The sequence below is a fragment of the Salvelinus sp. IW2-2015 genome, linkage group LG1 (genome assembly GCF_002910315.2).
Source record: "Salvelinus sp. IW2-2015 linkage group LG1, ASM291031v2, whole genome shotgun sequence".
Lineage (NCBI taxonomy): Eukaryota > Metazoa > Chordata > Actinopteri > Salmoniformes > Salmonidae > Salvelinus > Salvelinus sp. IW2-2015.
In genome coordinates, this window is record NC_036838.1 from 11,073,939 (window position 1) to 11,085,194 (window position 11,256).

Genomic DNA, 11,256 nt, shown 5'->3' on the forward strand with positions numbered 1-11,256 from the left:
CTTTCGCCCCATGGCCTTGTTTATATTTTTATTTATTTATACATATATTTGTTTGCCTTCACCTCCCTTATCTCACCTCACTTGCTCACATTGTATATAGACTTATTTTTTTCACTGTATTATTGACTATTTGTTTGTTTTACTCCATGTGTAACTATGTGTTGTTGTATGTGTCGAACTGCTTTGCTTTATCTTGGCCAGGTCGCAATTGTAAATGAGAACGTGTTCTCAATTTGCCTACCTGGTTAAATAAAGGTTAAAAAAAATAAAATAAAAATAAAAAAATGTGCCAGGTTATCTTATGGGAACAGGTATACATGTAGCGTTGTATCACGTGCAACTACATCGACGATTGTATAACCACCTACAAGGTTACTTGCATAGGGTATTGGCTGATGTGCATTTTGAGATGGAGCATACATTTACACTATGGACCCTCTTATATTTTGGGTTCTGGTGGCGTTAGACAACTACCCACTGGGCAAAGACGCCAATTCAACGTCTAATCCACATTGGCTCAGCGTAATTTCATTGAAATTACGTGGAAAGAACTTTGATTCAACCAGTGTGTAAGCTCATGAAAAATTATAATAAAGCTAATTTACAAAATAAACCCAGAATATAATTGTCTTTCATTTGAAATGGATAACATTGCCTAGTTCATCATCTGCTAGCTTTATGTACAATTGATTACATACTTAACCAAAAAGGCCCGATGGGGTGACCAGTTGGTAACCAGTTTATAATAGCAATGAAACACCTCAGGGGGTTTTGGTATATGGCCAATATACCACTGCTAAGGGCTGTTCTTAAGCACGATGCAAAGTGCCTGAACACAGCCCTTAGCCGTGGTATATTGCCCATATACCACAAACCCCCGAGGTGCCTTATTGCTATTATAAACTGCTTACCAACATAATTAGAACAGGAAAAACAAACGTTTTGTCATACCTGTGGTATACGGTCTGATAAAGCACAGCTGTCAGCCAATCAGAAATCAGGGTTCAAACCACCCAGTTTATTATAAGTTATATTCTTTAAGAATCAATGGTTATATAGTACGAATTGAAAAGTCCAAAAATGTATGTAGCAATTGCAGATTGCCTCTTTAATGTATTTCTATCTCCATGATTGTTAAAATAGGTAATACAAATATGTTTGAATAGAAATATATTCAACGGGTGTCTAAGTTAATGCAAGACTTTGATTACCTTTTCTATACAATAAAATAAAAATGACAAATCTCTTTGTCTTATTTCTACATTTAATATTTTCACAAATCTAAGAAACAGAAATGGCTGTCGTTTTACCTTTCTTGAGTAGATCCAGCTTGTTCTCCTCATCACTAACTCTGTTTCCACTTTGGGTCTTGTAATATTGGTAGAACTCCTAAAGTAAGGTTCAGAACGACCAATTATCTCACCAATGGATCAAATGGAGGTATTATGCATTTTGTTTCCTTTAACAACACTGGAAAATGAATAGTGGTGAATTATAGTAGTGAATTAAATGTTGTGAAAGGGTAACCATTTGTGAAAGGGTAACCATAACCAACTCTGATTTTTCACATTAAAATGTATACCAAAGAAAAAACATTGATTTCAAAGAATAACAAACCATACAACTCTATGCACAAGGACTACTTTTAACAATTTCTACAGAGAATTATACAAAAACTAATTTACAGTTTACACTGTGCAGATGCAAAGTTTGGTAACTATTACGGTAAAATTGCCCGAATGCATTACTTGCATTACTTATTATCATTGAGTAAACTCTCCTAAGCACTTTTTCAGCCAAATTTATGTAATAACTTATAAAATCCAGAGTTGAGTTATTACCAGTTTAGGGAGGACCACATAGGATATTATGGCCAATAAGATCACTGCACAGGCTGTGATGAAGTATCCAAAAGCAGCGTCATTTATCTCCGAGCCACCTGGGGAAGGAGAGAGAGACAGAGAGCGAGAGAGATATTTGATTTTGGAATGCCACTGTTGCCCTCCCCTGTATCATCTTTCAGACTTACTTGCGATAGCACAGATCATGGAGAAGGCAGCGAAAGTTCCCGCCATGCCTTGCCCACTCATGATGGGTGTGGTGTATTTGGTAGGCAGTTTGCCTGCCATGCCAAACAGACTGCCCTGCAGGATAGCGCCAAAGGCTGAAGAGGTTGTAAAAAAACAACAGTCATAATTCTGATCAGAGTCCAGTCATACAACAAGGAATTATCGCTTGACAAATTAATGACTACTCACAATGACAGTGATCCCAATATGCCCCATTTACTGATAGTACACTCCCCTACATACACTGCTCAAAGAAATAAAGGGAACACTAAAATAACACATCCTAGATCTGAATGAATGAAATATTCTTATTAAATACTTTTTTCTTTACATAGTTGAATGTGCTGACAACAAAATCACACAAAAATTATCAATGGAAATCAAATTTATCAACCCATGGAGGTCTGGATTTGGAGTCACACTCAAAATTAAAGTGGAAAACCACACTACAGGCTGATCCAACTTTGATTAATTGTCCTAAAACAAGTCAAAATGAGGTCCAGTAGTGTGTTGTGGCCTCCACGTGCCTGTATGACCTCCCTACAACGCCTGGGCATGCTCCGGATGAGGTGGCGGATGGTCTCCTGAGGGATCTCCTCCCCAGACCTTGGACTAAAGCATGCCGCCAACTCCTGGACAGTCTGGGTGCAACATGGCGTTGGTGGATGGAGCGAGACATGATGTCAGATGTGCTCAATTGGATTCAGGTCTGGGGAACGGCGGGCCAGGCCATAGCATCATGCCTTCCTCTTGCAGGAACTGCTGACACACTCCAGCCACATGAGGTCTAGCATTGTCTGCATTAGGAGGAACCCAGGGCCAACCGCACCAGCATATGGTCTCACAAGGGGTCTGAGGATCTCATCTCGGTACCTAATGGCAGTCAGGTTAGCTCTGGCGAGCACATGGAGGGCAGTGCGGCCCCCCAAAGAAATGCCACCCCACACCATGACTGACCCACCGCCAAACCGGTCATGCTGGAGGATGTTGCAGGCAGCAAGAACGTTCTCCACGGCGTCTCCAGACTCTGTCACATCTGTCACGTGCTCATGTGAACCTGCTTTCATCTGTGAAGAGCACAGGGCGCCAGTGGCGAATTTGCCAATCTTGGTGTTCTCTGCAAATGCCAAACGTCCTGCACGGTGTGTTGGCTGTAAGCACAAACCCCCACCTGTGGACGTCGGGCCCTCATACCACCCTCATGGAGTCTGTTTCTGACCGTTTGAGCAGACACATGCCACATTTGTGCCTGCTGGAGGTCATTTTGCAGGGCTCTGGCAGTGCTCCTCCTACTCCTCCTTGCACAAAGGCGGGAGGTAGCGGTCCTGCTGCTGGTTTGTTGCCCTCCTACGGCCTCCTCCACGTCTCCTGATGTACTGCCTGTCTCCTGGTAGCGCCTCCATGCTCTGCACACTACGCTGACAGACACAGCAAACCTTCTTGCCACAGCTCGCACTTAGTTGCCATTGCTCTGGAGTGAGCTGCACTACCTGAGCCCTTGTGGTGGTTGTAGACTCCGTCTCATGCTACCACTAGAGTGAAAGCACCGCCAGCATTCAAAAGTGACCAAAACATCAGCCAGGAAGCATAGGAACTCAGAAGTGTCTGTGGTCACCAGAAACCACTCCTTATTTGTGGGCGGTGTCTGCTAATTGCCTTGGTATACATTCATACCACACTGTTTGTGAGTCTATGCCCATTGCCCACAACAGCATGTGAAATTTATTGTCAATCAGTGTTGCTTCCTAAGTGGACAGTTTGATTTCACAGAAGTGTGATTGACTTGGAGTTACATTGTGTTGTTTAAGTGTTCCCTTTATTTTTTTGAGCAGTGTATTTATTTGGACAGTGAAGCAAATTCTTTTAATTTGGTTCTGTTCTCTAGTATTTTGGATTTGAGATCAAATGTTTCATGAGGCGACAGTACAGAATGTCTGTCACCTTTTATTTGAGGGTATTATCATACACATCTTTTTTACCATTTAGAAATGGAAGTATTTGTCATAAGTATTTTAACAAATTCACTTATAGATTATATATATATATATATTATATATTAAAGTAGTCAACATTTTTGTATTTGGTTTCCATATTCCTAGCACACAATGACTACATCAAACTTGTGACACTACAAACTTGTTGGAAGCATTTGCTGTTTGTTTTGGTTGTGTTTCGGATTATGTTGTGCCCAACTGGAAACATGACCGAATACAAAACAGTGTTATTCACTCCGCAAGGCAATCAAACAAGCAAAGCGACAGTATAGAGACAAAGTAGAGTCGCAATTCAACGGCTCAAACACGAGACGTATGTGGCCTATAGGACAATTACAGTGCCGCTACCAAAGACTGTGGACCAAAATGAGTAAAACATTTAAACGTGTTAACCCTTGCATTCCTTGCCACATCCTCAGAGCATGCGCAGAGACCAGCTGGCTGGTGAGTTTACTGACATATTCAATCAATCCCTAACCCAGTCTGCGGTCTCCATTGTTCCTGTTCTCAAGAAAGCAAAGGTAACTTCATGAAGTGCTTTGAGAGACTAGTCAAGGATCATATCACCTCCACCCTACCTGATACCCTAGACCCACACCAATTTGCTTACCGCCCCAAAAGATCCACAGACGATGCAATCGCCATCGCATTACCCTATCCCATCTGGACAAGAGGAATACCTATGTATTGGGGCGGCAGGTAGCCTAGTGGTTAGAGCATTGGGCCAGTAACAGAAAGGTTGCTGGATCGAATCCCCGAGCTGACAAGGAAAAAATCTGTCGTTCTGCCTATGAACAAGGCAGTTAACTCACTGTTTCCTTTTAGGCCGTCATTGTAAATAAGAATTTGTTCTTAAAACTTCTTGTCAATAGGGGGGCGCTGTTTTCACTTTGGAAAAAATCGTGCCCAAATGAAACGGCCTCGTACTCTTTTCTAGATCATACAATATGCATATTATTATTACTATTGGATAGAAAACACTCTCAAGTTTCTAAAACTGTTTGAATTATATCTGTGAGTAAAACAGAACTCATTTTGCAGCAAACTTCCATACAGGAAGTGAAAAATCTGAAAACGAGGCTCTGTTTCAGGGCCTGCCTATTCAACTGGCTTTTATTTATCGATATGCATGCACTTCATACGCCTTCCACWAGATGTCAACAGGCAGTGGAAGGTGGAATAGGGTGTCTAGCTTGATCTGAGGCCGAACAAGAGCTTTTGGAGTGACAGGTCCGGAATTTTCTTTGTCTTCGAAGGCGCGCGGCGGAGCTCGACATTGTGTTCTGAAAAGCGTTCGGTATACACGGCGAATATCTCCGGCTCTGATTTTGTTTGATACATTATGATAATAACATCATAAAGTAGTTTTTTTCAACCGAGTTTTATCAGTTTATTCAACGTTTATTGGGACTTTTGGAGTTTTCCGTTCTTTGCGTCAAGAGAGGATGGGAATGTTAGCAACCTTGGCTAGCATTGTGGCGCGAATTCGACAGAAGAAATGGACATTCTAAAACCGAACAACGATTTATTCTGGACCAAGGACTCCTTGTACAACATTCTGATGGAAGCTCAGCAAAAGTAAGAAAACATTTATGATGTTATTTCTTATTTNATTCTGATGGAAGCTCAGCAAAAGTAAGAAAACATTTATGATGTTATTTCTTATTTCTGTGTAAAATGTTGACTCCTATTCTCCGCCGTTTTGGTGAGCGCTGTCTCACAATAACGCAAGCTGTATGTTATGGTAAAGTTATTTTTAAAAATCTAACACAGCGGTTGCATTAAGAACCAGTGTATCTTTCATTTGCCATACAACAAGTATTTTTATGTAAAGTTTATGATGAGTTCTTTGGTCAGATTAGGTGAGTTTCCAAAATATCTCCGGAGATTCTGGTGAATCAATGCTACGTATTCACAATGTATAATCAGGATTTGTAGCTCTAAATATGCACATTTTCGAACAAAACATAATTGTATTGTATAACATGATGTTATAAGACTGTCATCTGATGAATTTGTTCAAGGTTAGTGATTAATTTTATCTCTATTTTGTCGGTTTTGTGCAAGCTATTTTTGCGGGGAATAAATTGCGTTGTGTGTTTGGCTACTGTAGTGAGCTAATAGAAATATATATTGTGTTTTCGCTGTAAAACACTTAAAAAATTTGAAATATTGGCTGGATTCACAAGATGCTTATCTTTCATTTGCTGTACACCATGTATTTTTCATAAATGTTTTATGATGAGTATTTATGTATTTCACGTTGCTCTCTGTAATTATTCTGGCTGCTTTGGTGCTATTTGTGATTATGGCTGCAATGTAAAACTATGATTTATACCTCAAATATGCACATTTTCGAACAAAACATAAATGTATTGTATAACATGTTATAAGACTGTCATCTGATGAAGTTGTTTCTTGGTTAGTGACTAATTTATCTCTATTTTGTCGGTTTTGCGAAAGCTACCTATGCGGTGGAAACATGGTGAAAATATGCGGTTGTGTGTTTGGCTATTGTGGTTAGCTAATAGAAATACATATTGTGTTTTCGCTGTAAAACATTTTAAAAATCGGAAATGATGGCTGGTTTCACAAGATGTTTATCTTTCATTTGCTGTATTGGACTTGTGATTTCATGAAAATTATATTATATGATATCCCTGTCCCGTTAGGCTAGGCTATGCTAGTCAGCTTTTTTGATGAGGAGGATCCCGGATCCGGGATGGGTATTAAGTAAAGGTTTCTTAACTGACTTGCCTCAGGAGGCTGAAGAAATTTGGCTTTTCACCTAAAACCCTCACATTTGAGACCATCCTGTTAGGCTGTATCACCGCCTGGTACGGCAACTGCACCGCCCTCAACCACAAGGCTCTCCAGAGGGTAGTGCAGTCTGCACAACACATCACCGGGGGCAAACTACCTGCCCTCCACGACACCTACAGCACCCGATGTCACAGGTAGGCCAAAAAGATCATCAAGGACAACATCCACCCAAGCCACTGCCCGTTCACCCCGCTATCATCCAGAAGGCGAGGTCAGTAGACTGAAAAACAGCTTCTATCTCAAGGCCATCAGACTGTTAAACAGCCATCACTAATATAGAGAGGCTGCTGCCAACATACAGACTCAAATCACTGGCCACTTTAATAAATGGATTTAATAAAGGTATCACTTTAAATAATGCCACTTTAATAATGTTTACATATCCTACATTACTCATCTCATATGTATATACTGCATTTTATACCATCTATTGCATCTTGCCTATGCCGCACGGCCATCGCGCATCCATATATTTATATATACATATTCTTATTACATCCCCTTACATTGGGAGTATAAGGTAGTCGTCGTGAATTTGTTAGATTACTTGTTAGATATTACTGCACTGTCAGAACTAGAAGCACAAGCATTTCGCTACAGTCGCATTAACATCTGCTAACCATGTATATGTGACCAATAACATTTGATTTGAGACTGCACTTGAAGTAACTTTCAAAGTTCTTTAAATTTTCCGTATTGACTGATCTTCATGTCTTAAGCCATTTTGCCACAACTTTGGAAGTATGCTTGGGGTCATTGTCCATTTGGAAGACCTGTTTGCGACCAAGCTATAACTTCCTGACTGTCTTGAGATGTTGCTTCAATATATCCACATAATTTTCCATCCCCGTGATGCCATCTATTTTGTCCACATGTCCCTCCTGCAGCAAAGCACCCCCACAACATGATGCTGCCACCCCCGTACTTCACGGTTGGGATGGTGTTCTTCAGCTTGCAAGCATCCCCCTTTTTCCTCCAAACATAATGATGGTCATTATGGCCAAACAGTTCTATTTTTGTTTCATCAGACCAGAGGACATTTCTTCAAAAAGTACGATCTTTGTCCCCATTTGCAGTTGCAAACCGTAGTCTGGCTTTTTTTATGGTGGTTTTGGAGCAGTGGCTTCTTCATTGCTGAGCGGCCATTCCGGTTATGTCGATATAGGACTCGTTTTACTGTGGATATAGCTACGTTTGTACCTGTTTCCTCCAGCATCTTCACAAGGTCCTTTGCTGTTGTTCTGGGATTGATTTGCACTTTTCACACCAAAGTCATCTCTAGGAGACAGAACGTGTCTCCTTCCTGAGCGGTATGATGGCTGCGTGGTCCCATGGTGTTTATACTTGCGTACTATTGTTTGTACAGATGAACATGGTACCTTCAGGCATTTGGAAATTGCTCCCAAGGATGAACCAGACTTGTGGAGGTCTACAAATATTTATCTGAGGTCTTGGCTGATTTCTTTAGATTTTCCCATGATATCAAGCAAAGAGGAACTGAGTTTGAAGGTATGCCGAAGAAATACATCCACAGGTACACCTCCAATTGACTCAAATTATGTCAATTAGCCTACCAAAAGCTTATAAAGTAATGACATCATTTTCTGGAATTTTCCAAGCTGTTTAAAGGCAAAGTCAAGTTAGTGTATGTAAACTTCTGAACCACTGGAATTGTGATACAGTGAATTATAGGTTAAATAATCTGTCTGTAAACAATTTTTGGAAAAATTACTTGTGTCATGCACAAACTAGATGTCCTAACCGACTTGGCAAAACTATAGTTTGTTAACAAGAAATTTGTGGAGTGGTTGAAAAATGAGTTTTAACTTCTTATGGCTGGGTGGCAGTATTGAGTAGCTTGGATGAAAAGGTGCCCAGAGTAAACTGCCTGGTACTCAGGCTCAGAGGCTAAGATATGCATATTATTAGTAGATCTGGATAGAAAACACTCTAAAGTTTCTAAAACTGTTTGAATGATGTCTGTGAGTATAACAGAACTCAAATGGCAGGCAAAAACCTGAAAAAAAATCCAACCAGGAAGTGGGAAATCTGAGGTTTGTAGGTTTGCCGATCCAATATGCAGTGGGATATTGGTCATATTGCACTTCCTAAGGCTTCCACTAGATGTCAACAGTCTTTAGAACCTTGTTTGATGCTTCTACTGTGAAGAATGAGGGAAGGAGAGCTTTTGAGTCAGGTGTCTGGCATGAGCTGAACATGCGCACTGACGTGAGAGCGACCTGCTTTCCATTGCATTTCTGAAGACAAAGGAATTCTCAAAGGAATCAACAAATGAGAGCGCCTGCGGAATGGGTGTGATGCTGGGGGCTGCAGGGCCTGGGTTAACCTCTACATCACCAGAGGACAGAGGAGGAGTAGAATAAGAGTACGACTAAAGGCTAAAATAACTGGTCTTCTCGTGCGTTCGGAACAGAGAGTAAAGGGTGCAGGTTTCTGGGCACGGAAGGATAGATTCAAGGCACAATGTACAGACAAGTGTATGATAGGACGTGAGTACAGTGGAGGTAAGCCTAGGCATTGAGTGACGATGAGAGAGGTTTTGTCTCTAGAAGCACCATTTAAGCCAGGTGCGGTCACCGCATGTCTGTGGGGGGGGGGGGGGGGGGGGCGACAAGCCATATTTACATTAGGGAGAGGCATGTGTAACCGAGTAATCATAGGGTCCAGTGAGTAGCTAGGCGAGCTGGAGGCACGGAGATTCAGACAGCTAGCAGGCCGGGGCAAGCAGCAGGCTAGCAGATGGGCCTCAGGGGGACATCGCAACGGGGGAGCCTGTTGAAACCCCCTCGAACGGTTACGTCAGCAGACCAGTCGTGGTGGATCGGCGAGGTAATTGAAGCCCAGGAAATGCTTAATAGATCTATTCGGCTAGCCGGGAGATGGGCCTAGATTCGAGGCCAGCTCCAGGCTAACTGGGGCTTGCTTTGGGACAGAGATATTAGCCAGGAGTAGCCACTCGGATAGCAGCTAGCTAACTGTGATGATCTGGAGAAAAGGTTCAGAGCTTGTGGTAGGAATCCGGAGATATGGTGGAGAAAAGCAGTCCGATATGCTCTTGGTTGATATTGCGCTGTGCAGGCTGGCAGGAGTTGCCCGGGCTGAAGCTGGCAGATGTCCCAGTTAATGGTGATGGCTAACTGACATCTAGCTAGTAGCTGGCTAGCTTGAAGGGGGTTACGGTTCTAAAGTATAAAAAATTGCAGATTCATACCGCATTGGGTGAGGCGGGTTGCAGGAGAGTATGTTCAGTCCGTAGATGGAAAAATGTGATAAAAAATATATACGAAGAAAGAAACGATATATACAAGGGACGGGACAAGACAATCAAAACATCCCACTGCTACTCCATCTTGGATTCCTTAATATATTCTTGATATTCTTCTTAGGGCTAGACCCCTTTTTTCTCCAATTCCTGTCTGAATAACGTGGCCAAAGTAAACTGCCTGTAGCTCAGGCCCTGAAGCCAAGATATGCATATAACTGGTACCATTGGTAAGAAAACACTTTGAAGTCTGTAGAAATGTTAAAATAATGTAGGAGAATATAACACAATAGATATGGTAGGAGAAAATTCAAAGAAAAACCAACCAGAATAATTTTTTTGAGAGACCATCCTCTTCGAATTGCAAGAGAAAGTTCATATTGAAAATTAACTCCCTGGATGCAATTCCTATGGCTTCCACAGGGTGTCAGCAGTCTTCGTTCAAGGTTTCAGGCTTGTAACTACAAAAACGAAAAGGAAATATCAGTTTTAGTAGAGGGACACAGTCTTGGAAATTCGTGTTTGTGCGCGCCATGAAGACATTATGCACCTGCTAAAATCGGTTTCCTATTGAACATACTTCTTTCCGAAATAAATATTATAGTTTGATTACATTTTAAGGTATCTGAGGAGTAAATAGAAACGTATTTTGACTTGTTGAAACAAAGTTTAGGGGTAGATTTTCGGATTCCTTTCTCTGCAAGTTGAACAAGTGGATTTCTCAAATCGATGGCGCCAAGTATAAACAGACCTTTTGGGATATAAAGAAGGATTTTATCTAACAAAACGACACTACATGTTACAGCTGGGACCCTTTGGATGATACATCAGAGATACATCAGAGAAAGATTTTCAAATAGTAAGTGAATATTTAATCGTTATTTGTGAATGTATGACACCTGTGCCGGTAAATATTTGATGTGGGGCGCCGTCCTCAAACAATCGCATGGCATGTTTTCGCTGTAATAGCTACTGTAAATCGGACAGTGCAGTTAGATTAACAATAATTTAAGCTTTCAGCTGATATAAGACACTTATATGTACATAAATGTTTAAAATCCATAATATTTATGATTATTTATTTGAA

At 41.1% G+C, this 11,256-nt stretch overlaps 1 protein-coding gene across 2 annotated transcripts in view; it reads right to left on the reverse strand.

The window, feature by feature from the left end:
* Window positions 1-10,931, reverse strand: part of slc29a1b (solute carrier family 29 member 1b) — a 30,766-nt gene extending 19,835 nt beyond the window's left edge. The window contains exons 1-4 of one of the 2 annotated variants that reach the window (XR_011479849.1): window positions 10,496-10,931; window positions 2,030-2,164; window positions 1,842-1,939; window positions 1,311-1,389 (exon numbers count right to left, since the gene is read on the reverse strand). Coding sequence is in view for 1 of the 2 variants with exons in the window: in XM_023983136.2 (XP_023838904.2) it covers window positions 1,311-1,389; window positions 1,842-1,939; window positions 2,030-2,164; window positions 10,496-10,520 (337 nt within the window). In the remaining variant the exon portion in view is untranslated. The remainder of the gene's footprint in view (window positions 1-1,310; window positions 1,390-1,841; window positions 1,940-2,029; window positions 2,165-10,495) is intronic. The other variant, XM_023983136.2, reaches the window with a different exon arrangement.
* Between the last annotated feature and the right edge of the window lie 325 nt (window positions 10,932-11,256).